This window comes from Passer montanus, unplaced genomic scaffold (assembly GCF_014805655.1).
Source record: "Passer montanus isolate IOZ18808 unplaced genomic scaffold, ASM1480565v1 scaffold27, whole genome shotgun sequence".
Classification (NCBI taxonomy): domain Eukaryota; kingdom Metazoa; phylum Chordata; class Aves; order Passeriformes; family Passeridae; genus Passer; species Passer montanus.
In genome coordinates, this window is record NW_024367372.1 from 6,110,149 (window position 1) to 6,136,747 (window position 26,599).

Consider the following 26,599-nt stretch of genomic DNA (forward strand, 5'->3'; position numbering starts at 1 on the left):
ATACCACTGGCATGATAGTCAGAACCATTTTTTTTCAGGTTTGCACAGATAACATGCTTATCCTAAGTCTTTCAAACAACAGGTCGTCCAATACAGCAAAAACAATCTAAGCAAAACCCACCACACAATAATCAATAACAATCTGGGGAGGGAGCCCCATAACCAAAGCTCTTACTATTTGTATCCTGTTTATTCAGCTTTAAAACCAGAGATGGAAACACCAAGCTATTAAATAATAAAAACAGGTAGACTGCTACATCCATATTCCTTCCCCTCTTTCTGCCTTAAAAATGAATGGGCTTAGATTTTTCAGTAAAGCAGAACTGTTGTAAATGTAAATTTTCGTTCTGTCTGATCCACTGAAACTTGCTCAAAAGAAAGAAGTCCAGAGTTTTCAATTTTTTGTTCTGAATATGATCAACACTCATAATGATCTTTCTGACAGAGAAACCATTAAAAAAATCTTCAGACCTAAAGAAGTGCTCAAGCCTAACACAGGTCCTGTGGTCCCTTGTTCACAGTATTAAAAATCGTTTCTCAAGAAAACTAGGACAGAACATCAACTTCTCTGTTGGTGTACTGATCATGTTACTTCCCAAATCAGAATGAACAATGGTTAAAGACTAGAGAGTGGGAGAAAACATCTCAAAGACTATGACAATTCAACTGCCCCAGCTCTAGCTGCCACAGCTCCCTATACATATTTCACTTTGTTCCCAAAGGAGGCTTATGCAGTGTTTGTCACCCATCACCCCTCTTTGGTTCATAGAGAGGCCAAGCCTTGCGAGAGCACTCCAGCAGCACAGCAGGAGCACTCCAGTGCCAAAGTGTGTTTGATACATGGCATTAAGTTAGAGCTAGCCAACAGTAAATGCAGAGCCACTGGATACCCCAGCCCTCACCACAAACTGTTTTGCTTTACAGATTTCTTTCTCTTGTCCCACAGTTCCTGCTAAGGTGGACATGGCAGGTGCTGAAGTGCAGCATCACAGAGCTAGTGCACCTTATATATAGCTCTTTTAAGTATGCAGCCCTTCAGCTGCAAGACCCTGCAGTACACCAGTCAAGAAAAGGCTTATCTGTATGCCACCAGTAGCTGACCCCAGCCTACACCAGGACCCTGATGGACCACACACCAACCCCCCAAATTTATAAATGGATCTTTTCTCATTTCTCAGTAGAGAAAGGCCTCAAGCCTTGCAAAACATATAAATGCTTAACTTAAAAATTGTACAAAATATTTATTCCCAAAGGACCCCTCATTAGTTCATTAAAAACCTCTGAACACAGAGAAAATCACTTATTTCCAAACTGAAATACAGTTACCACAAGGACTTCTCACACTATCTAGCATAAAAGGGAGAAAAAGAAAGAACCTACCCTCACACCTCCTTCCCTGCATGGCATTATACAGAGTTCACTAAATTACAACGGATACATATTTTACTACAAGAGCCAGAATTTCTATGAATCCTCATTCTTTTAGATTCAAGTGGACTTCGCCATGATCATTTCCAGAGTTTCAAAATTCAGTCCTATGGTAGTCCACAATTAAATTTCTATCACATGCACATTGTATGGATTTTGGTTCTTATACCAAACTGGATCAGTAATTATTTACTGTGTTACACTGAGGTGCTGTACATGTGCTTTATAACACTGCCTCATATAATACATGGGCAGAAACTCCTTAAATTCAGTTTTAAAATTTAATTCAAAGTTCAATCTTAAGGTTTACAGTTAGTAACCTAAAAACGCTGGCCTGATTTTTCAGATCATTTAAGCACAGTCCTGTCTGCCACTGCCCCATAATTTTGGCCTGTATTTGGAAGCTGTAAAACAAAAAGGCAGGAATGCAGACACTGGTTTGAATAAAGACTGGCCTGACCCTCAGAATATGCTAATGCCTGTAAGGTTTTTATCAGTTTAGATAAAGACCTCATTGCCCCCTGTGGCCCAGCCAGCCTTGCTGGACCACCCATGTTGCCACAGAGCTCGGTCACCTCCGGGAAGCCACCCTCAGGCACCATGCCATTAATGGGGCACTGAGCAGTGGGACAACGTGGGTAACACATTGTACCTGCTCCAGGGGCAGCACAGGGACACACCTGCCACATCCTGCAAGCTCTTCAAAGCAGCATCTCCATGTGGGAGATGGAAGGATGCTTTCTAGGCAGCAACAGGTCTGGGTAAAACAGCTGCATAGGGAAGGGGAAAAGGAAGCAACAAAATGGTAATTGGTTTAGTAAGCATAAAATAAATATTAAACGTCTGTCAGGATCTTTGTCAGGTTTCACAGGGATTTTTTTTTTTTTCACCAAAGGGAAAAAATAAATTAAGATCTGCTCTGAATGCTTCTGATTCCAGGGTACAGAAACCTTTAACAACCTCAAGGAAATTCTAGACACCAGTGCCCAGTTAGCCCCACTTGAGTGTACAGGAGTTGCACTGAGAAATGTCAAAGGCTGTTTCAGTCTGCTATGTTCTTCAACACAGTTGAAAGAAAAAAGAAATAAGTAATTTTCATAAAACACAAGGTTCATTACAAAGTTTTAATCTGAAAATATTTACCTTTACTAGCTTGAAACAAAGATTGTTTCTCTATTTACATATCGAAATGTGTTCATCTATTCCGCATCTTAGGATCCTCACATTTCAAAGCTTAGCTTAGGCTCCTGTTCACACTCAATTCTCAGATGACTAAAAGCCAGCAGCAATGCTTCACATATTGGCCTGCAACAGACTATAGAAGTCATATGTAAAACCAGAAAACATTTCTTCATTCCTGATTGCAGGAATCTTGACGTAAGCTTCCAATCAAATACAGGGTCATTGCTGTTAAGAAATGCAAATTGCTTTTATCACAATGAAGTGTTTATTTCAGATTTTAAATCCAAAAAGGTGATTAGTTTCTACATTCCACAATACTTAAAAACAGTTCTAGAGATCTCCAATGCTACTTTTCAAATTAATATAATATATTTATTTAATAATCAGTCATTTCAAAGCAAGATGAGAATATGACGGACCATGTCAGATTTTACCCTTTGGAAGTAATGGAGTGTGGACAATCTCACTTAATTACTTTCCAAAGAATTAATTTAGTGAAATCATGTTAACATATCATTATCCCCACCCCATCTCCCTAAAAAACCTCAGGGAGCTACTTCCACGTTTTAATTATGTAATGGACGAACATTTTAAATTGTGATTCATGGAAGAGCATCATCCACAGCTCCTTTTGCACTCCCTTTAAGCTTCCACAATTCCTTATGGTTGCCCAATTAGTGTCATTTGCGAAGAGCAAGCAGCCAACAAAAAATGTACTCATTACACCTTTTCATACAACCTTCCTACTTATTCTCTCTCATCATCCCCAAGATTTTAGACATCAAAAGACAGGTTCTTTATTACAGCTTCACAAAACTTCTCTTGACAAAAGAACTACACATCAACTTTAAAATCTTCATCTTAAATTCCTAAGGAAAGGAGAAAGAAGAGGAAAGTCAGAATAAAACCTATTAAAATGTATGTCACTGACTGGAGCACTCCCTCACTGTCTCCTCACGTATATTCACTTTTTAATAATGTACTTTTAATATAATTTTAATCTTGTTTGAATTATTTGCATGTGGCTTATGGTTCAATAAAAGAATTTCAGATTTGCTATTTTTAATTAGAACTTAAAACATATATTTTACCAGTTCCGTAAAGTACTATTAAATTTTTTAAAAACTCCTTGAAGATCAGATAAAGCATGAGAGCCCAATGCTTTAATTTGCAATTCTGTATGTTGTTTTATTCATGATAAAATACTTGATACTTGTAGTTTCTCTCCATATTGCTAACACTGACACAGATTCTCTGTTGAGGTTTGACTATCACTAGAGGATTCTCTCATGACTGGTCTACATTTTCATTTGTTTTTGGAAGCTTAGTTAAAAAAATGAATAAAAATTAAATTCCAGTAACTATAATTAACACCACTCATGACTAGCACAAGTGTTAATAATTCATGTTTTGGAAATAAATCGCTAATTAAAGGGCAACAAATTCAGTTTACTTATATAGTGTCTTATTAGCAATAATAGTTTGAGCTCTAATAGGCTAACAATATATATTGTGCAAGTGTCCATTGCAGCAAGTTATTTTTAATTCATAGCATACTGATTTATTCTGCATTCAATTACTGCACATACCAACAAAAAAAAAGTGTTTCTGTATGCCACCTCTCCCTCCCCTTTACTCCAGTAGTGAAGAAAAATATTCTAGCATCATCTTCTACTCTGTAGCTCCAAAATGCATAAAACTGACATTTAATGTAGAGTCCAATTCAGCATTTCATTTAAGAGTTTGACTGCAAGAGCCAGAACAAATCTCACTGAAAGAAAAATTAAGAAAATGCTGTCTAAGCAATGCTGTGTAAGGTAATAAAATCTTCTGTCCTACAAAACTGGTAGAAGCTTAAAGTGGGGCATGGCTTCCATTCCTGAGTTCAAAACACGCTGCTGTTGTGGAGAGAAGAGGTGCAGAGATGAAGCATGGGAAAGCCTGATTTGTCTCTCTGACTTGTTGTTTTGGACTTCTGAGAAAAACAACATGAGTAATGCTATTAACAAGTTTGCAACATCTTTTTGAACATGCTTGCAACACCTTTTCCTACACAGAGCGCATGAATCTGCCCAGTGAACACTGAATTAAATCCAGTTTTGTTTTGCATTACTGCTAGGAAGTGATCACAGTAAAACAAATTACAGTCTCTTCCAGCCCTTGACAGATTTGAACTGGTGCCCTGAAAGCTACAAGGCTCAACTTACCATTGTTCCTTCCCTAACCCATTCCATATTGTGTGACTTTGGTCCAGCTGTAGGAAGAGGGTAAGTGGCTGCATTTAGGAAGGTTAAGGAGAGGAAGTGTGAGAGTCAAATGGGAAAGAAGAGACACAACCAGAATAATACTGTCCATACAGATTTCCTGTTTGTGGTGCTCACTTCCTCACTGACAGGCACTGCTCCACACGCAGATACAGGAGTCAGAGAGAAGAGGTACACATGTTAAATTTGTTTTCAGGAATGGAGGAGAATTACAGAAGCAGAAGATTCAAACCATAAATAGACTGACAAAAACTGAGTGACACAATTTACTTTTCGTGACTTAAGTGTGACTAACAGTTATCAAAGCTATTACCTGTCAAAAACCTTAATATGATTTCGTGATTTTGGTGATTTTGGGGGAGGGAGCCAAAAGAAACCATTACTTTTTAAGAGTTTTTTTTATTACTGGTCTGTTCAGCCTGAAGAACAGGAGACTAAGAGGAGACTTCATCAATGTCTACAACTTCCTCATGAGGGGAAGAGGACAGGCAGCCACTGCAGTGACCTGTGTCAGAACCAGAGGGCATAGCCAGAAGTTGTGTCAAGGGAAGTTTACTGGATATCAGGGAAATGTTCTTCACACAGAGGGTGGCTGGGTACTAGAACAGGCTCCCCAGGAAGTGCTCACAGCCCTAACCCTGACAGAGTTCAAGAAGCATCTGGACAAAGCTCTTGGCACATGGTGTGACTCTTGGGGATGGTCCTGTGCAGGGCTAAGAGCTGGAAGATCAGTGATCCTTGTGGGTCCCTTCCAACTCAGCATATTCTGTGATTCTGTGATTATTCTCTCTTTTAAAAAGCTAGATTGTGGCATCGTTTGTATCAATTTAAATTTTTCCCTAACTCTAAATTTTTTGCTAACAATTACACTTCAGGTAATCTGTTAAACAGAACTGTAATTAACATTATGGAGTCCCTTGCCAAATATATTAATTTCATTAAGAAATAATGTTGCACACTTTTTTTTACTGCTTTACCCAGATACTCAATAGTTGAAGCTTCTGTTAAACAAGGCATTTGTGGTTGCAGGAATGGCCATTTGACAGCTATGATTTTCTCAGCAGTTCCAAAGAAATCATAGATAAATTTTCACTTCCATCTTTAAGTCTACAGAGGCATTTTGCAGGAATCCCAGATTTCACCCTTTACATTTCACATACCTAATAATCCTGCCCACAGCAATTACTGTGATGAAGGCTATGTAAATAGATAGAAAATAGATAGATAGAGATTTGTGGTCAGAGAACACACAAAAATCTGCCCACACCCTACACGTCTTCCCAGCCTCTCAGTAAATCAGCTGGAGGTGAGCACTAATTCCAGTATGTATCTTGTTTGGTCATGTCCAGCATGGTTCTCTCCATCAGTTTTTAAGCAGATGCTAAAAACCTCAACACTATCTTGCCTTATCAGTATCCTTCCACTTTTACCTTCAGCTTAAATAAGACATGACTAACAACCTGATTGACTGTAGATAAACATACTGGCTTTCTACCTAAAAGTAACTTCTATACCAAGAAAGGTATCTATAACCAGGCATAGTTAATATTATCTGAGCTTTACTTTACAACATGCAAAATAAACAACAGAGTCCTTCATTACCTGGAAAGTGACACGTAAGTTGAGAACTGTCCTTGGGCTTTAAGATGAGTTATTTTAGTGTCTTTCTTAAAAATAAACAAACAGAACAGGCAGAGCAATTAACAAAACACTCTGTGCATCTGAAGACTGTCCTCTGAAATTGAAGAGGGAGATACCAAACAAATCAATAAATATGATAAACTCCTCCAAAGCAGGCATGTACTTTCTGCTCAGTTTACAACTAAGGAAACTAAGGTATCAAGAATGAAATAACTTGCCTAAAATCATACTGGAAGTTTGTATTTCTTGCTTTGATGTTATCTCAGATTGACACTTGTGTTCATTAACACAATGTTTCTCAAATGCCAACTGTAGCTTTACTATTCTGTAAAAAGGAGTTTGAAGAAAGTAGGTGTCTTTGAACTAGCTGTGCTAAATATTTGCCCTAGATTTTAGACATGCAGCTCAAAACTAACATATTTGCCTCACCCTCTTTCTTCTCTCCCTTCCTTCTCCATTTACCTTCTTTTTTACACATCACAAGATGTAAAAACACATTACTAAATAAATCATACAAACTAAATCTGCATATGAGTGAAGACCTAAATTCTTCTCCTGAACCCAGGGCCCTTCCTAGAAAGAAAGGAGCAGGTTTAGGGCATATCTGCTCTCGTATTAAGTTTTGTCTCCCTGACCAGGTCCTCCACCAGCCAAGGTCCTGCTCCCTCATCCCCATCACAGCCTCCGCCCATTACTGCTCCCTCCCTCCCATCCCCTCTTGGGCTCCCACCCACTCCAAACCAGGAGAATATATTGAGAAGTGGGAGAAGCTGCAGCCATCCTTGGCCCAGGCTAGACCTTGGTTGCTACCCACAGGTGACACACAGATATTTTTTCAGGAGCACTTAAACAATACATACGGGCCATCTCTTTATCATTTTTTCTGTTTGAGAGCACCAGAAAATTCCATCATGTCTTTTCTTGTACAACTAAAATTAAACCTATTCAGAGCAGGAACCTTTACAGCATACAACAATGATCACTTTGAGTGCTTACCAGCCATTCTGTATTTCACGTTACCATATACTAAAATCATATTGTCTTTCTTTCTCTACCATTTGTTTGCTTTGTTTGGTTTCTTCTAAATGTCTGCCCCACTCTCAGCTTCACATCATTTTCATACTGACCATTATACATGCAAGACCGTCCCACTTTCCTGTAAAACAATTTACTTACCACTTTCCAACCTCAAAACCCTCACTGGCATCTTCTATTTGTATTTTCTTCCTCATGGAAATACCTGATCACCTCAAGGCTGTATTCAAAGGCTTGATTATCTTTAATTCCTCATCTCATTTAATATAGTCTCACTAAAGGTTAACTTGTAAATAGAAGGGCTTCTGAACTCAACCACTTTCTTTTATAAGCACAGAATAATATAAACTTACAACAGCCCTTGAGGTCGCTATCTACAATCAGACAAAGCTAAGCAAGTGATTTGTTCTAGAAACACATTCTAGAATAAAAAAATTCAAGACTTAACTAAGATTTTAAAACCTGTGTACAGTATAAATACATATGGCTTATTTCCCTTGAGTATAATAGGTGCTCAGAGTTCCCAAATCAACATGAGGGACAGTCCACAGGATTAAGCTACTCTGCTTTTTCAAAGTATTCAGAAAGTGATGCGACTCCTTCTGCTCCCACATGCAGCTACTATCATGACCACTGTAAAAGCAAAGCCCAGCGATCTTGGTAGGAAGACAGCTTGTTTATAAGTGAATTAAAGTATAAACTTTGAAATACATTGCTGTATGTTTCCTTATTAAAACCACTTACAATGAAATATTTATTAAGTTTAGGCAAAACAGGCATCTGCTATTAGCGTACAACCCCCGTACACAGTCACAGTTTTCTCTCCTGAAGAGCTCCAAAAATACGGTGTCACTGCACAATGCACAGCCCACACACACAACTCCTGCTGCCCTGAAAAAACTGCTCCCACAGTCTCCAGAGTTTTCTGCAAACCTGTCCCTTTCTTGCACCACACCACAAAGAAAATCCTGAAAAAACTGCTCCCACAGTCTCCAGGTCCACACATATCAGAGTTTTCTGCAAACCTGTCCCTTTCTTGCACCACACCACAAAGAAAATAATGTAAAATTTGTCATCTTCACAGCTTCCAAGGAAAGAGACAGCTATGTCTGATGCGGTTGCTGTCATGAAGCAATTTTGTATGAACCTGACTCCAGCAGTTCAGACAGCAGTAGAAAGCAGAGACCACTACTAAAATATAGAGCAATAAGAGATCCACAAATATGAAATATGAGATTATGAATGCTCAGAATCTTGCTCCTAGAAAGCAATAACTCGTACCAAAGTAGGGTATTTTGAGATTACAGTTTACCATGAAGAACTCTCTGTATATTTAGAATAGCTGATTTATTTCCCTCAAGGAAAATATCAGCTACTTGAATAATCCCAAGTACTACGCAGGCCAATCTCCAATACTGCCTGTGAGAACACTTGCAGTTCCTCATCTCCTTCCTTTTTAATGACCCATCACTGCAGCCTGGCAGCTGCCCTGCCATGCTGCCATCCAGGTGACGCCACCACCCCAATAACCCCCACCTTAAAAAAAAAAAAAACCAAACACAGAAAAAAAAAATGAAAAATCCCTAACTGCAGGTCAACTCCCGTAACTCCACAGAGGCACCTCGCACCTCAGCCCGCCCTTGGCGGGTGCAGAGCGGCGCCGGTGGGCTCTGGGGGCGGGCAGGGGGCTGAAGGACACCTGCCCCCGCCGCGGCGTCCCACTGCGCCCCCGGGGTCACGGGCAGCCCGGCCCTATGCGTGCACACAAATACAGGTCTTATACATGCATATATATGTTTATTTTTATATATGCACATATATATATTTTTATATGTGTGTTGGCATACGCGGGTACGCTGGAGACCCGCAGCGGTGGGCGACCGCTTGAGGTGGCAGATCTGCCTTGGGGGAAGATGCACACACACATCTACACCGGCCACATACGCGCACGTATCGCCGCATATTCCCATGAAGGACGTGCAGAAGTTGCTCGCGGAGGCGCCCCGAGGGCTGGCAGCTTTCCCGCCGAATAACGGGGGAGGCTGAAGGGGGTGAAGTTTCCTCCCTCCTCCTCCTCCTCTGCCCGAGTTGCGCCGCGGAGCCGGGCGGCCCTGGATGGCGGAGACGCCGCCGGCAGCCCGGGCCAGGCCCGCTCCCGGCGCTGCCTTCCCCGCGCCGGCCTCCGCCTCCGCCCCGCCGGAGCGCCGGGACCCCGCTGCTCGCCGGGGCTGGCCCCCGCCCTTACCGTTGCAGAACTGGAGCAGCGAGGAGGTGTCGTAGAGGCTGCTGTAGCTGGAGAAGCCGTCCTCCATCCTGCCGCTGCGCTCCCGGCGTCCCCTCGGCTGTCCCGGCGGCCGCCCGCTGCCTGCTCGCCCACACGCTGCGGAGCGGAGGCGGCTGGGGCCGCGGCGGCCTCGCTGCCTGCCTCACTCAGTTGCCATGGCAACCCATTCACTCCGCCGCGGCTGGCCCGCGCGGCCAGCTCGCCTCGGCTCCGGGCCGCGGCTGAGAGCGGGACGAGCCGCGGGGTTCCCCTGCCGCGCCCGGGGCTCTGCCGCCGCCGGACCGCCAGGCCCGGCCACACCGGGTGTCCCGATCGGGCCGGGGTGGAGCAGAGACACCGCCCGGCCCTGCGGCGGGGGTTAACCCGGAGCACCACCGCGGACTCGGTCAGGGCTGGATGCCGGGCAGGGTTTGCCGTGGCAGCCGGGCAGCCCCGCGTGCACAGCCCCAGCATCCCTCCCTGCTGCCCCAGCCGAGGCTCCTCTCGTTTCTCCCGCTGGAGCAACAAGCCTGCCTGTCACTGCGCCTTATGCCCTCCGCTGATTTCAGTGGCGATTCTCCTGGCTACAGGATGGAGCTGTCACCATAACATTGTAATTGATACTCTCTTACGAAACCAAAAAGAATTGTACACACTGTAATTCCTTGTGCCATTTTATACAGTTTAAACTGTGTAGTTCGAAGAGTGATACACTTTCCCAATTCAGGATACTAAAATAGCTTTAACTGTTTAACATGTTTTTATCTAGATATATTCATAATGTCCATTCGTGGCGAGGTGAAGGTAGTGGTCCAAAACTGATGGCTAGTAATATTGTAAAATTATTTGGTACATTTTGGGCTTCAATTTCTGTGCTAAGGAATGTTGACGTTTAAAACGTTTTTAGTTCAAGCTCCTCAAGGGACAGAAGGGAAATAGTTCATTGCACATCTATAGCACCTTTCATCTTGAAAAATGCCGAAGCACTTAACACATCATGTCTTCAGTCCCCAGTCCTTCCAGGAGCTTTTTGCAAGGCAGCTCCATCATGTGGATCCATTTACAGGCGTGGGTTTGGTATATGTGAGTCTTTTCACCAACCACTAAACCATGGCAGTGCTAACACAAAAGTATGCTATAAAATTAGGCAGAGATATCAGTTCCATGTTAAAGCAGAGTGAAAAGTGCTCCCTCCTGAATTGCCAGTGCCAATACTGGTAGAGTTGAAGTCATCTCCACCAAAAGCACTTACCCAGCCTGATGTGCTTAAATTGTATCAGACAAAACCAACTGCATTTTATAGCTGTGGGCTATAAATAACAGAAAATTGTGTTAGTTTGGTGATATAGTTTAAAAAAATCAAAACCAGAGATTAAAAAAAAATAGAAAATTTTTTCAAAAATACAAAAGCATATAGGTTTTCTTAGTGTTTTAAATGGCTCATGATTTGTTCTCATCTTTAAAATTAATACAGAGCTCTTAGGCTTTCTCATGACCTTTTCATTCATAAGCCATCAAATGTTTCAAAGATGCTATATTATTCTAAAACATTGTACACACAGAGAAAGACATATGGGATTTTTGGCAGACAAGTTGCAACAATAGAAAAATGAACCTCATTTTCAGTAAAAATTCTGATTAAGCATCTTCTTCATTTTAAAACATTATTGCCATCATTTGGTTATTATTTTTGAGGTTGAGAAGTGTTTTAATGCTCTTGTTTCCCACCATTTTGAGACAAGAGGTGTGCTTGCCATAAGATATCAATGTTACTTTAACCTCTACCTCCTTCTGATGTGTAAGTTTTGGAAAACAAAAATATTAAATCTATGCTACCTAAAAGTGTTATGTTTGTAGTAAAAACTATGTTGTCAGTGAGATTGCTACAAAGATAAGAGAAATTAATGCCCAGTAACTTTTATGAGATTTGCCAAAGTAGGAGAAAGGCCAGAAAGAGGCAATGCAGCTCCATTTCAGAGAATAGAAATTAAAAGTCACTTAGAAAATCTAATCTAATCTACTCTTGGAGAGTGATGCAACGTGCAAAACCTTACAATAGATTTCTCACTGAAATTAACAGTGATGGTGTCTGTGAAGCCTTTCAGCTCAGTGTGCTGCAAATCAGCTCAGAGATGTGACAGAAAATGGTCTCAGCTCCAATCTCCAGATGCTGTTATGATTCCATTAAGAAGAGAGCAAGGGTTAGAAGAGGGAAACAATTTCATAATTTAATGATTTTGAGACCTGTAACAATCTCATTATACTAAACTGCACCACAAGGCACGAAATGAAACAGAAATTCTGTCTGGCTGTGGGAACAATGGCACAATGGATTGGAAGGATGCACTGATCTGTCTCTGAGAATTCTGATGGTATGGTGAAACAACAAAAAAAACCTTCTAGTTGTCCACTTTTCAGTATACTGTAGCCTTCATTATTTGTACATTTCAAAGCCAGTTCTGTGGTAAGTGTGAAACCATAAAGGTGGGAATTTGGCATTCTGAGCAGTACAGTGGGGCTGGTGTATCGGGAAAGGATTTGTTGCTGTACACTTGTGCACACTGACTGCTGGCCGTCAGAAACTCTATGATGTTACATTTTTGAAAGCTGTATTTTATACCTAATTATTTAACTTTTGTTCATCTTGAGTAGTGTAATGCAAATAATTGTTAGCTAAGTGAGAATAAAAGAGCTTTCACCCATCCCTCAATGAATTTTCAGGAATTAATATACTCCAATATTAGGACAAAAAAGACTTGCTTTCACTCCCTGTTACCAGGTTGTAGTCAAATTTCACAAATCATGGAATATTCTGAGCTGGGAGGGGTTCACTAGGATCACCAAAGTCCTGAAAATTTTGATGTTCCCTTTATCCCTTCCAGAAAACAGGATCAGGCTGCTTTTGCCATGTGGTGGTAGCTTGGACAGCCTGCCCTTCATAGCTGTCCCCTGGGTCTGTGCTGAATGCCACTGCTTCCAGCAGGCTTGTGGTGGGAGGGGTGATGGCACTGGCTAAGGGGAGGATGCTGGGATTTGGCTGTCAGTGGCAAAGCCCGCTGTGCAGAGCTGCTGATGGCATCAGGGGCAGTGAGCCCTTCTGTGCAGAGTTTACAGGAGGTGAAGGCTCAGTTCAGCACTGAGACTGGAGGGCTCTTCTTTCAGGTCAGTGCAAAGCCTGTCTGCTGAACAGATCAGGGAAGCTTGGATGGCTGCTGTGCACACGGAATGTACAGTGTAACTAGGGAAATCTTCATCAGGCAAAGCATCTAGCACCATCAGCAAATGTGCTGGTTTTGCTAAAATTTATCAGTGGATATAATTGTAGCATCTATTTTACCATGACTAACTTTTGAAGATCCCCTCAAGCTCTTTAGCAATCATTTGATAGGTCACATTTACTGCAGCGTGATCAAAGGGAGCTAAGCTCATTTCTGTAGCTCACTGTGTTTCCATTTAACATGCAAGAGTCCATTTCACCATTCACAGTCTTACTTAATTCAGCAGTTGATCTCTGCTTGAGCCTGGAAGCTTTTAAATTGTATGCTTGTTCAAGGTTTGCTTTTCCTCTGTGAGTCAGAAATTTCATCAGTTAAAAAGCTGCAACACTTGGTGCCTGGGCTCAGACTGCAATCCAAAACACAAGGTACCATGTGTGTGCTTCTCCCTGAATCATCTCGTTCAAAACAGAAGAAATGGGCATCTTTTCCAGCTGTTCATCCCCAGCACTGAGAGTTAGATGGACTGAAAGCTGGCATCATAGCACAGGCACAGTGCCCTGCCTCAGCATGGAGAACACAGTGCTTTGACAGAAGCTGGGGGCCAGGGTTGAGCAGCACAACACCCAGCAGCAGCAGCAGCAGCAGCAGCAGCAGGAGCAAGCTGCACACAGCAGGAGCCCTGGGGAAGGAAGAGCCAATGCCTGGTTTAGGAACTAGCAGGATGAGATCAGCACTTAGCAGAGAGAAGCTCTGGGGTTAAGTTTTGGATTTAGCTTCTGAAATCTGATGAATTCCTGATTTATACTGATTTTTTTAAAAAATGTTTATTTGTTTTCCCTTTCTATTCAGAAAGCAGCAGGAATGTTTGGTTTTTTAAAGAGAATTTCATGCAGTGAATATATTGTCTTTATTCTGTAGAAGTGGCTTTTTCTCACTGCTAAGACTATCTCCAGGTATTGGCTGTGAGGATCCCATCATAGGCTCAAATAAGGATTTCCTCTCCTAGTGTGGTAGGAAAGGAAGAAGTGCCTTGCTGCCCAGTCTCCTTTGTGAGAGCACTTCAACCACTGGAATAATCATTCATTCTAAATAGCAGGACTCCAGTGTTTCAGCCACAGCAGGGAGCTTCATGAATGTCACTACAAAGCAGACTTCATGCATGTGGGAAAGATGGGGTATAAGAGGAGGATCACCATTATACCAGCACAGTCTGAGTGCATTAAAAATACAATATAGCAAATGTGGGATGAAACCATCAAAGCTTTAAAGCAGGTTTAACAATCCAAATGAAAATATGTATGTATATGTATGTTGTTTTGAACTACATATATTGGAATTATGGAAGTTTCCCTATAATTAATAAGAATAGTCTTAATCATATTTCCCTGGAAAAAAATACTGTTTTGCAGATTGGTTAATTTTTAAATACAAAGAGAAGACTTTGAAGATGAAAAGAATAATGCTTTCCACATCTATGACTCTCCTATTCAAAGATGGGAGGCTGCTCAGCAAACACTGATGCTTTCAGATTTGCACCACCTTTTTGAAATAAATGTTGGCTCTATTCGCTTATTTGGAAAATGGGAAGAAAAACATGACACAGCCAAGGTCATGCTGGGAAGTCTGTGACAGAATCAAGCCAGAATAACTACCAGTTATTGCACCAACTGCAATGTGAATCTACTGAGAATATCCTGCCTGTAAACACTGAAGATACTACTTGTATGGTTTGTTATGAAATGCTTTCAAGCACACTGCCTGTGGTAGAAATACTCTTATTTTTGCAAGGCCCACTAACACATTAGATTCAATGCACATCAATATATGTAATGGCCAAGTGCAGCCTTACTACATCCACAGCTGTGACATTGAGATTTGAAACTGATGAGAAGCAAAATGTACTACAGATAGACAGGAATGCAAGTCCTGTTCCATATTCCATTGCAATCTGCAGATGGGAACAGCACTTCTGAGATATTAATACTCTGCGAGATTGATGTGAAGAGGCACAGTGATGGATGGCATCACACAGAATGATCCATCCACCCTTCAAAATTACTCCTTAGAAGTTTTCAATTGTAACTCAGTTTTGCAACCCTATTTTTGGTGGCTGCAGCCCTCAACAGAGCCTGAAAGCTTCTGCTAGCAGAGCTCTTTGAGATCTGTGTACCAGGTGCACAAATCCTACCTCCTGTGAGAGGGGCATCTCAGGTACAATAGCTTTGGCACAGGTTCACCAGTTCACCATTCAGGGCACAGGAGGATCATTCCTACAGGTCTGTGTCACTTTCCAGGGGGAATTCCCTCCCAGCAGAAGAATCTTTTCTGCACCCACTGGAACCTCAGGGAGCCCACAGAATGTGGGTATGGGGAAATGCTTTTAGCAAGTACGAAAAGTGATGCTTCTGTGTGGCTTGCAGCACACTGACACCCTTCAGCACATGGCTGAGATCAGTAGTTTTGTTTTAATTTCTATGCTATGATTATAAAGATGTTACTGCAACAGTATATATTCCAGAGATCTGTTTTATGCATATATTTAAATAATATTTTGTTTAAATTTAATGTCTGAGTTATATAAAGCCACAGCTACATAAATCTGTGCCTTCTGAATTATATTAGAGAAGAATGAGACTAGAGTAAGCTATAATATAGACATATTTCTTTAAAATTATATTTAAATAACAGCATAGCAAGTTGATAATTTAAGGTGTACACAAAAATTGCCATTTTTTAACGCAGTGGTTCTACAGTACCCATTCTGTTCACTTTTTAGAAGGTGCATTTTAACTGGACTCTAACAATTCACATGAACATGTAAAACCCAGAAGAACAAACCACGATGTTTGTCCAAAGGATACATCATCTAGACTGCAAGAAAGAAATCTCTCTCTTCTGCAAACAGGTACCCACAGTGCCTATGATAAGAAGGAAGGATCTCATCACTCTATTTTACATTCCCTGGTCAGTAGGATGGTGGTTTAAATTTGTGCTTTACCAGAACTGATATTCCAAATTTCCCACTTTCCCATGTCACTGTTTCACTGTTTTTGGGATCCAGCACAATCAAGGGCATCTCGTGGGAACTGATGTCTAGCAGGAGAATTTACTGTCAGCCAGGTAGATAACAAAGCAGACATAAAAATGTATGGGTAAGACAAAGCACCATGTTGGTTCAATATATTAATGTTAGAAGGGACTAGACAATCTCATTTATGGCACTTTCTACATTTGCAGTTATGTTACTGGAAATTTGCCCAGATATGGAAAATGAATGATGGCAAATATCTTCTGAGAGATAGCTGGAAAAAATAATGTATTTCTTCTAGTGATTTCATATGTTATGCTTGCTTTTAGTGAGTGATTTATTGGAAAAACTGATTTGTACTATTAAACAAGTAATAGGAAATAACTGCAGAGAGTTTACCTGTCATTTTAACTCCTGTCATCACATAAGCCCATTTACCACTTCAAGTAACTTAACTTCAAGTTTTACTTATCCATCCCCCTGTATCTTTTACCAAATATAATAATTTATGCCAAAAGAGGTAGGGAAGAAAGAAGAGAGTATTTCATTTGTATGGTGTGGGTTATTTCTGCAGGGGACCATACCAGCTCCACTGGTACAAACTCATTGAATTTCCATGAACTTTCCTTGAGTGGGTGGAGGAACAGGACAGTGGATTGTAGTGTGACCTACAAGGGCTAGGCAGGAATTTCAATGCACTACACTTGCAGATTCCTTTGATATCTTACAGAGCCCAAGACCACCTACATTGAGACCTTCTTCCCTCCACTTCTTTTGCTGCTGCAGCTTATTTCTGCTTTCCCAGGTCAAGATCCCAAGACACAACCTGGGGATGGAAGGAAACAGTTAAATCATCAGCTAATCTAAGCTTGGCTGGCTAGAGAAAGAAGCAAGAGGAAATAATCCTTTCCTACAGTTTTCAAGATTACTTTACACTGATTTGCAGCATGGGCTGTAGCTTTTATTTTTGTGGGTAACTACAGTTCTGAATTAAACTTTTTTATTTACTTTGGAACAGAATTTCCCTTGGAAGAAACTTTATTTTGTTCTGGTCTGTGCAATCACCCAAGGCCCACAGTGTGATCAAAGCAATTCTGTGTTGAATGTGTTTTTTCAAAGTAATTTCTTTCTGCCAGTTCATAGCAAGTGCATCCAGAAATTTAGATAAATTTCACTTTCGAATTCCTTTGAACATATAAAATGTAAGAAATAAACTGCAAGAAAGGAAGTGGTTGAACCAAAGAAACCTTCACTGAATTGCCCAGAAATATAAATAGGCATTAGGGTTTACATGGCAGGATGAGGTCCATACAGTAATAAAATATTTGGCTTTGGTGAAAGAATTCTGGTTGTTCTTAGAACACCTCTGCCAGCCAGTGCAAGGTGTAGGATTACTAATCCTCCTCAGGGTAAGCCATGCGTGGCATTCTTCTCTTTGGTGGTGGCATTCAAGTGAGTCCTGGAGGAGGAAAAAGTAATAGGGGCAATAATGGCAGTGTCTGAATGAAGCCCTGAGAACCAGCCGAGCCCTGCTGCCTGGCTGCCAGCCATCCAAGCATGAAGAACAATCGTACATTTGTCTCACATACCAAGTTACCTAATTTTCAAAACGTTTCCTGATGCAGCCCTTTAATTCTTAAGTATTTCACCACCTGACATTTCTCCCTTAAGCTTTCAAAGAAGTAAGAGAAAACCAGAGCTACAGATAACCGAAAGAAGAAAAACTAAAATGATTTTGTCATTAGTAGTCATAATTTAAGGGAAAAAGTGCAAGAAGACAAGTTCTTTTCAACTTTTTGATGCTGGATAACCCCTCATTGTCCCACCACTTTCTGACAGAATAAATGCTAGGATAAATAATAGAGCAAATCTCAAAAGAAAAATATGTATTGTGTGACATAAATTATACAAGCAGATGCAGCCATGAACAAGAGAATTAGGAACATAAAACCCCTGCAGTGTACACTGGCTGGTGAAGGGCTGGCAGCTGCCAAGGGACACTGCGACCACCATGCAGTCCAAGCTAAAGTGTTACCCTAAACATCATCCTGCACCCCTGTTATGCAGGGGTCTGCCACCTTTTCCTTTGCATTCTTCCTCTTAAATAACTCCTTTTTTTATTTTCTTTTTTTTTCATATCAGTAGCTGTCTAACAAATGTTTTGGTCATAGCCAGCTTGTGGTGTATTTTACAGATGTCTGAGAAATCTTGCCCTGAAGAATTTTGTATCTTCTGCCCAAACTATCCCTTCAAATATTCCCGTATTAAGCTGAATGAGTTTCCCTAAACTAAGGGATGGGTAGAATAGGTCAAGGGCCAACTCTTCATGTGTAACCTCACAGAGCACCATCAGTTTCAGCTGAATTCTTGGTTTCATTCCTTTTTATTTATTAGAAAAAGTGTTATATAGCTTTGTGGCACTCTACACAGAAATTACAAATAACCTAGCTGCTCATCAGAGACTCCATTCAACTAAACAGTCTTTTGGCAAAGTCACAACTCTGGGTCCAGACTTGTCAGATTTAAACATTCTTAATAACTTATCTTCTCATTCTTTCATGATGTCGTTTATTGCAAGACATGAGCAGATATTTTTTATTCAGCACTCATTTTAGCAGGGGGAAAAGAGTTTTGCAATATTGATGCAATTTACTGTTGTATGACCAATTAAGAAAATAAAGACATTTCAAAGAAATTGATGGCATTCATTTCAGATAAGTAAGATGTTTTAAAGAAAACCCACATAAGACTGTGGTAAAGGACAGTTTTCCAACTTCACAAATGACATTAAATGCCATTTTATGACCATCCGAGAGTCATGAGTAAATACTACTTTATGCTGGAAAAGAATACATGTGACTCATGATTTTCAGCTGTTGTAGATGTTAACTTGTGGAAAATTATGCAATTAGAGGCCAGAAGCAGAGCAAATTATCTATTCAGCTCTGCTGAGCAGATCAGAACTGCTGAAGGGCTGGAGAAAAAAATGTCATTTTCTCTTTTGCTCATGTTCTCTGTGGGCTACATTCTGCTTGGAGTTACTTCATATTCAAGCAGTACAGTTAAGGGAGAGTCTTGATATGATTTAGCATTTTTTATGTTTTCCATTTGTCTGATGAAGAGTGCTTGCTCTGTCATTCATTCACCATTTCCTTCCATGTGAAATTAGGAAATATGGCATATGAAATCTGAGACCCAGTTTTTATCCGTCTCTGCATGTTTTCCCTTGGAACTCAGAAACTCAAGTTCTGCCAGTGTAGAGGAAGGAGAGGAAATGTAGTAATAAAGTTCCTGGCTTCATCACAAGCCCCTTTCTGACCCGACCAAGGGAAAGTGTGTGGAAAGGGATTGAACTATGCAGGATAAGTATAGATGCATGGCAGATGTATGGTCACATGAAATCAGAAAGAAAAACCCACAAAATAAGATCTGAGCAGGGACAGTGAGGGTACAAGATGTCATGCTAGAAGTGCACAGGAGGAAGGCCAGGAGAGTGCTGTTCAGTACTCAGGGGTGCAAGGCAGCTAATGGCAGATGAAGTGAGCAATGTACAAGTGACTGATGACTTTTTTGTATCTGTCTTCAGTAAAGCTCTATTTCAACAAACATATTAAGACAATACTATTGCTGATAAATGTAGTTACACCTTCCTTGCTTCATTCCACTCCCACTTCCTCACTGCTTTCCTTCACCCCTCAGTCACAGTGATCTGTAAGGGTGTGCAGAGATCTGGATGGGGAACTGCTTCAGCTGAAAATTAATCCAACAAATAGGTGGCAGTTACTAAGATCAATTAGTTCTGAAGTTCGATCCATCTTTTAGCTCTACCACAATCAATATTTTATTTTAAATCACCTAGATGTATTAACTTCATCCTATGATGCTTAAAGGGCAGACTGATTAAGTTTCTGAGTGAAAGGATGTTTAATGTGTCAGAGGATCAGAAGTAGGAAATCATGGGACATGTATTTTAAATTGGGAAAAAAAGAGCAGTAGATTATTGATCTGTTGATTAAATTAAATTTCTGCTCCAAAGTTTAGGATTTTTTAGACATACATGTTATGAGTGCTTATGTAATAAAAGGGAAATGGGTAGCATTCAGTTTTCATTGTAAGAACAAAGTCTGTCAAACCAGCTTAGTTCTTCCCATGCCTGTATTGTGCTGTGGACAGGGGAAAGGGAGTTGGTGTCATGTAACTCAACTTCCATAAGGCTTTCTGCACACTCATGACACTCTTAGAAGCAAATGAGGAAACGCAGCCTTGCTGACCCCACTACTCCTGTTCAAACAGGTGTAAGACTGTTGAGGTAACCATACCTAAATAGTGGCACAAAATGGAAGTAGGTATGAAATATGATTCTGCACATCTTCCACCTTAGTCCCACTACAATCCACTTTTTCATTAGTGACTGAAAAAGGAAGCAGAAGACATACTCAGTAAATGTGCTGGCTGCAGCTTGGGAGCTCTGCTGTTGTTTTCATATGAGGTTCACAAGTAATTGACTGGTGCACCTCAAATAATAGCAATTTATTTTAAAAAAAGAAATCTCAGTTGCTATGAAGCTGGAATATAAATTGCTATATTTTTCCATTGGTTTTTGTGTGTCTCAAGGAGATCAATTTTTCCCCATTTCGGTCATTGGTAATATATTCCTACCACCACCAAAAGCAGGTGGTGAAGAAAACAGTTTAGTTTACATCAGACCAGAAAATAAAGTTTATATACCAAAAAACAAGTCACTTTGCTGAGTACTCGTGCAGTGCTACTATTCTGGGGAGTAGTGATGGAGAATCAGCCTTTCTTCTCTCAATCACTGGTGTGTGTCAGGTCAGGTCAACAAGAAGCAACCACAGTCCACTAGTGCTTGTTATAAAATGAGATAATGACCCTTTCATTCTTGTGTGGATACAAAGCGGAGTCAAAACTTGGCCAAAAAATCACTATCACAGTTGCAACAGTTAAATGCCAAAAGACTGAGCAGGCATTAGGACTGAGGTGTCCTCATTATCTGCTTCCCAATCAGTATAGGGGGTGCCTGGGATTTCATTTTTCTACTCTTTTTCCTTTTTTGGATCCACTCTAATGCTCCTGTGGACAAGCTGATGAAGTGGAAAGGCAATTCACACTGACTGAAGTATTTGTTTTCAGTTAAAAGCCACTATTTGCTGCTTAGCAGGCAAACACAAACACCTATGCAAAGAAGAGCTGTCATGGCATTTGAAGCTCCTGACTATCTGTAATCAGAACATCTGAAAATATTTTAAAGGAGTTTAGCCTATTTATGTCTTTATATCACAAAGTACTGCTAGGGACAAAATTGGATGTTGGATGTGTTTGTATTACTCCCTTGTATGAAATGAAAAGCATTTATGCATCTCTTTTGTCTGCATTCACACACACCTACACATAAAGGCATTCTGTCCTCCCTTTCCCTTATAAAGAGTGATGATCTAATATGATTTATATCTTAGTGGCACAATCTCCTAAACAGGCACTGAAAATGATCATTGACCTTGAAGGCTAGACTGTCTAATTCCTGTGCTTGCCCTTTGCAGTAATAACAGAAGTTGTTTCTATAAGATAAATTTGGCTTTTGCATTATCTAAGACACACATTTAAAACATTTAAATATATTAATCTTTTATGTATTTCTGAACCTAAACTACAAAGTTTAAAATTATATCTTCACACTTTAAAAAAACTCAGGTTCTGCTTGGGTATAGTAGTGTGACATTTGAGAAAGCTGTGGCATTTGGATCTGTGTCCAACAGAGGGAGGTGTTCAGAAACACGGCTTTGGTCCAAACTCTTTCTAAGACTAAGGAATTCAACAGAAGGGGAGAGGAGGACAGACTCAGATTCATGAGAGCAATACATGCCTTACTACTGCAATTCAATTCCTTTAGCTGCTCTCTGAGAACTCAGGTTGGAGTCACTGCTGTTTACAGGTTCAGACCTGCTCAGAAGACTTAAGATCAGAGGATTTTTAGATCAGACAGGTGACAATATCACCTCTGTTTTGAAAGGGACCTATGAAAGTCTTAAAAAGAAAAAAACACTTATTTCATATCAACCTCTTGATGTAAGATAAACTCAAGCAGAGGTCCAGTCTGGCAGGAACTTTGGGTTCAGTAAAAACCTGAGGTTACTCGGCTGTGCTTTCCTCACAGGCTGTCTCTATGGCAATGGGAAAATATTGTGAGGTATAGGAATGAAGGGAATATGACTCAGAGAGTACAGAAAAAGGAACATTCAGAAACATAACTCCCAATAGGCACAGAGTACACTTTTCAAAAATACACACAAATCAAAGAGAATCTGCTGCTGCTTTGCCCCGGTGTTTTTACTGGAGAATGCAATTAATAAATAAGGAGCCGTACTGCTGCTGGTTTTCATTCCCTCAATTATCAGAGGGAAACAGAAGCTGGTGGTGAAGGAACCAGCAGGATTCTGCTCTGCTCCTTTGAGTTGTGCACTGTTCTCCACAGGGCTGCCATGAGGCTGGAAGTGTGTTTATCAGTACGGGGCAGGTTTGGACAGACTCTGTTAAGTCAGTGTGCTACTTCCAAGTGGAAAGGCTCCTCCTTTCACTTGTGAAACCACAGAGGCCACAGCAAGCTCCTGTGTGAAGTCCCTTGTCTCACTGACCTGGGTCCCACTAAAATGGGATTTGGCCCAAATAAAAAGGCAGTGGCCCAAGGCAGGGAGACATCCCTACAGAGCATTGCATGAGCAAGAACTCCCAGGCTAACCCAGACCTGTGCTCTGACTGGCCCAGTACCAGATGGGCTTCAGCTTGCCACACAACAGGCATTTATAAAATAGCTTGTCCTTGGAAGAATTTCTTCCCCAGTTTTCCCCTTTAGATACTTAGTCCTAGGAAACACACACACACATATATATATACACAAACACATATATATATATAGATATATATATATGCATATATACAAATATATATATATGTATATATACAAATATATATATATAGATATATGGATATATAGATATACGTGAGACAAACTCAAGTGGATATATTTAGATACATAATTTTTTTCCCCTGCTTAAAATAATCTTCTACCTCTTGCAGCTAATGATGATTTCATGGCCTGTATTAGCAGTAGTCATTCTCTGAATAATTTATGATTTTGGCCTCAGTAGCACTCTGACATGGTTAGTCCCACAGGTCAGGTATGCATTGTGCAAAATCCTGTATTTTAATCAAATTTATATACTTAGTTTGATGACTCTTTATCCTTGAACTCCAAGAAACATCAGATTAACTACTCTCTCTAGCATTCAGTCTTTTCCTACATCAGTCTTAAGCTTCCCTTGCAATTTAACTCAGCTCCTTCAATCATTTCTGCCCTGAAGGAGGTGAGAGCTTCCTCCCTTCTGGGACCTGTGGAATTTTGGGACTGTCCCTAAGCTTCCCCTCCTGACCTGCCAGCTGCTGCTTCTTCATGAGAAATGCAGTGAGCTGATGCAGTCCTGGGCACCCTTTGATCCTGCTCCCCTGAGTTTCACAGGGGAGGTACAGGGGGGTCCTGAGGCATCAACATGATTATACTGTAGTCCTTTACTTTAAAAGTGCTGGCCATCAGTATTGTTGCTCAGCAACATGAAACTGTGTATCACTGCTGGCTTCATTAAACTTTAAAAATATTTTTCCTTGCCAAGTCAAATGAATAATTGACGATGATTTCACTGTATATTTAGCATGTCCATTCAAATTCCAGTATGGAGTAAAGCAGTTTCATATACCTAGAATTAAGAAGAAATTACTAATACTGGCTGTAAAATAAGATGCATGGCTGAAAAATACTTGCACTTGCAAAGCAATCTGTATATTGGTCAAAGCTGCTGTATCAAATAAATGTCCAAACCCTGTAATTATTTCTTTACTGAACATGCTGCGCCTTCTTTTTTTGCAAAGATTATTAAATCTTACTTTATACTTTCTCTCTAGAAAAGACTGCAACGACTAACCTTTTAACTACTTTATTATACTATTTATTTTCTATAATATGCCTATATTTGCTACTATAAGCAATTGAACACATTAAAAAAGCATAAATAGAGAAGAACAGATTTCAACACTGATATTTTCTGGTTGAGTAATAGTGCCTGGGGTTATTCAAAGAGAATGGGTTGTAAAACTTGAGTGTACTTTCTGTCATCTGACTGATGGATTGCTTGTTACTCACCTCTAGCAGTCCAGCTAAAATAAATTGCTGCAAGCCTTATCAGTATTTTCTTTTCTATTATATGTGAGAAGTCCCAATTTTATCTAATTGGTGACATTAGCAGGGCATTTTTCTGCAAATGCAAAACTTCCTGGTAAATGCAATTGCTACTTTAACCCATGAGAGGTGCAGTTAAATGTGTATCTGTGAGCAGAATGGAGAGGACCTAAGCTAGGAGCTTTGGAGATCTCCAAGCTAAATGACTGCCAAAATAAACATGACTGGAGATAGAGGGATTAATCCTGTAATCCTCACTTAAGCAAAATTCCTGCTATCTTCAGTGAGATTCTCACTGGGGAACAGCTGTAAAAATTGGCCTAAATGAAGCAGAAATGAGAAAGGCCAAATTCTGCCTCTGGGTGTGAGCATGTGACTTCAGCAAAACCTGAAGTGTGACACCCTGGATCTGGGATAATCAGCACATAAATTCTCACCAAGCTCTATAGTACCAAGACTTTCCTTGGTATAAGCATGAGGCACATCCATAATCCCACAGGGAAATGTTTCTATCCAAGGTTCACTAAAAAGTGAGAATACAAGTGAGAATACAAGTACAAACTAACATTCAGAAAGAAAGAAAATGTTAATTTTTATTAAAAACTGTTGTACATTTTAACCAATCCTAGGAATGCTAAGAGCATTTCTCTTCACTGAACTCAGAATTATTGCCCCCATTTTCTATCTGGGGTGTAAAAAGAACATGCAAAGTTAAGTGATTTTCCACAGACCACACAGCAAGTGATTAGTATCATGGGGATGAATTAATCTTGGGTGTAAATCCATAAAGATTAATGGAGCTCTAACAGGGATTAATTTGGCCCATCATCTCTAAGGATAGCAAAACCAATTAGATGATGTCATTAATCTTCTGGTTTGTAAAGGACTGTTTCTTAAACAATACTGAAAGAAAGGCAATAAAACAAGAATGACCAAAGGATCCACTGTAAGAGATGAATTGGTTGTCCCTTGGCAGAGGATTCCCAGCAGGAGCCTTAAACAGTGACAGCAGCCTTGATGTGCCCTCAGGCTCCCATCCCAGCTGAGATGTTCTGGGGCAATCATTTATTTGAGGATTGGAGAGTCAGCCCAGACTGCAGACACTGATTAGGTTCATGTCTTTTCTTAGGGCACGACTTCCACACAACTGATTTGGAGTCAAATATATTTATTACGGCCCTGGGAGCCCCAAATCTTTGGAAAATACCAAGTGTTTAATGTCCTATGGAAAGTAGCACTTGAAAGATTCATAGATTTTAAAGCTTCCACTTTTGATCTGAATAAAAACTGTGAACTATTCCATTAGAAAGAAGCCAGTAAGAAGAAATCAATCCAAAATCTGTACAACTGACTTGTTCTGAGATTTGGGGAAAAAAAATTCTTCTCATTCACTGGTTGTGACAAAACACATTTTCTCATCTTAAATTCTGAAGATGTTGCTGATGCTTGCAAAAGAGTCAAAACTGGCCCACAGCAGAGGAGGATCTTTCTACAATTGGCTTCAGAAATTTTATTTTAAAAAGAAGAGAAGGAGAAATGTTTTTGTAAAGGGGTAATGACCAGCTATAAAAAAGGCATGCAAAGCAGTGATGAACAGAACAACAAAAACCTCAGCTTCTAGACCATGGTTGGTGGGATTTATGGAAAAAGAACATCTGTGACATTGGCAAGCTCTAGCATGAGGACATTGAATAGGAGATAGTGAATTTATGCCTGAAAGTTGTGTGCATTACCTAATAGGCCTGGTAAAAATGTTCCACTGGAATGCTGAAAGCAAAACTTGGCAACAGTGAGATCATTAAAACCCTACTGCATAGAAGCCTTCATTCAAAATGTAATAATACGGATCAGGTTTTTCATTATTATTGTGAGTAAGAGTATTCAAGCTGTAATAGGGATCTTCCCATCAATAGTTCTGCTCAAGTAAGTGTTTAATGGCAGAGATTTCATAATCTGTGAAATTACTTAAAACTCCTTTCATGGGGATGTTCTCGGATAAAAGAAAACCTCTTTCCTCATTTTACATACTGTAGGAGTTCAAATGAGGTGATGTGCTCAGGCTGATAGTGCAGCTCCACTCCAGAGGGACAATGTTGTGACATTCCCTTGCACCACGGGAGCAGGGCTGGGAGGGACAGGGATTTATTTCCAGCTTCCCCTGGCACCGTGGAACAGGAGCAGGGCTGGGAGGGACAGGGATTCCGCTTTACCTTGTACTGTGGAACAGGAGCAGGGCTTGGAGGGACAGGGATTTCCAGCTCGCTCCCCAGCACCTTTAAGGAATTAAATTACACA

General features: G+C 40.5%; 1 protein-coding gene across 10 annotated transcripts in view; it reads right to left on the reverse strand.

Moving 5' to 3' along the window:
* EML1 (EMAP like 1) overlaps positions 1-26,599 on the reverse strand; it is a 121,481-nt gene that overhangs the window by 69,779 nt on the left and 25,103 nt on the right. For 4 of the 10 annotated variants that reach the window (XM_039712477.1, XM_039712482.1, XM_039712476.1 and 1 more), the window contains exon 1: positions 9,796-10,048. The exons of 1 other annotated variant lie outside the window; for it this stretch is intronic. In XM_039712477.1, the coding sequence (XP_039568411.1) occupies positions 9,796-9,862 (67 nt within the window). In that variant the 5' untranslated portion in view covers positions 9,863-10,048. Of the gene's footprint in view, positions 1-9,795; positions 10,050-26,599 lie in introns of those variants that run through there. 5 more of the 10 variants (XM_039712478.1, XM_039712480.1, XM_039712479.1 and 2 more) reach the window with 2 other exon arrangements.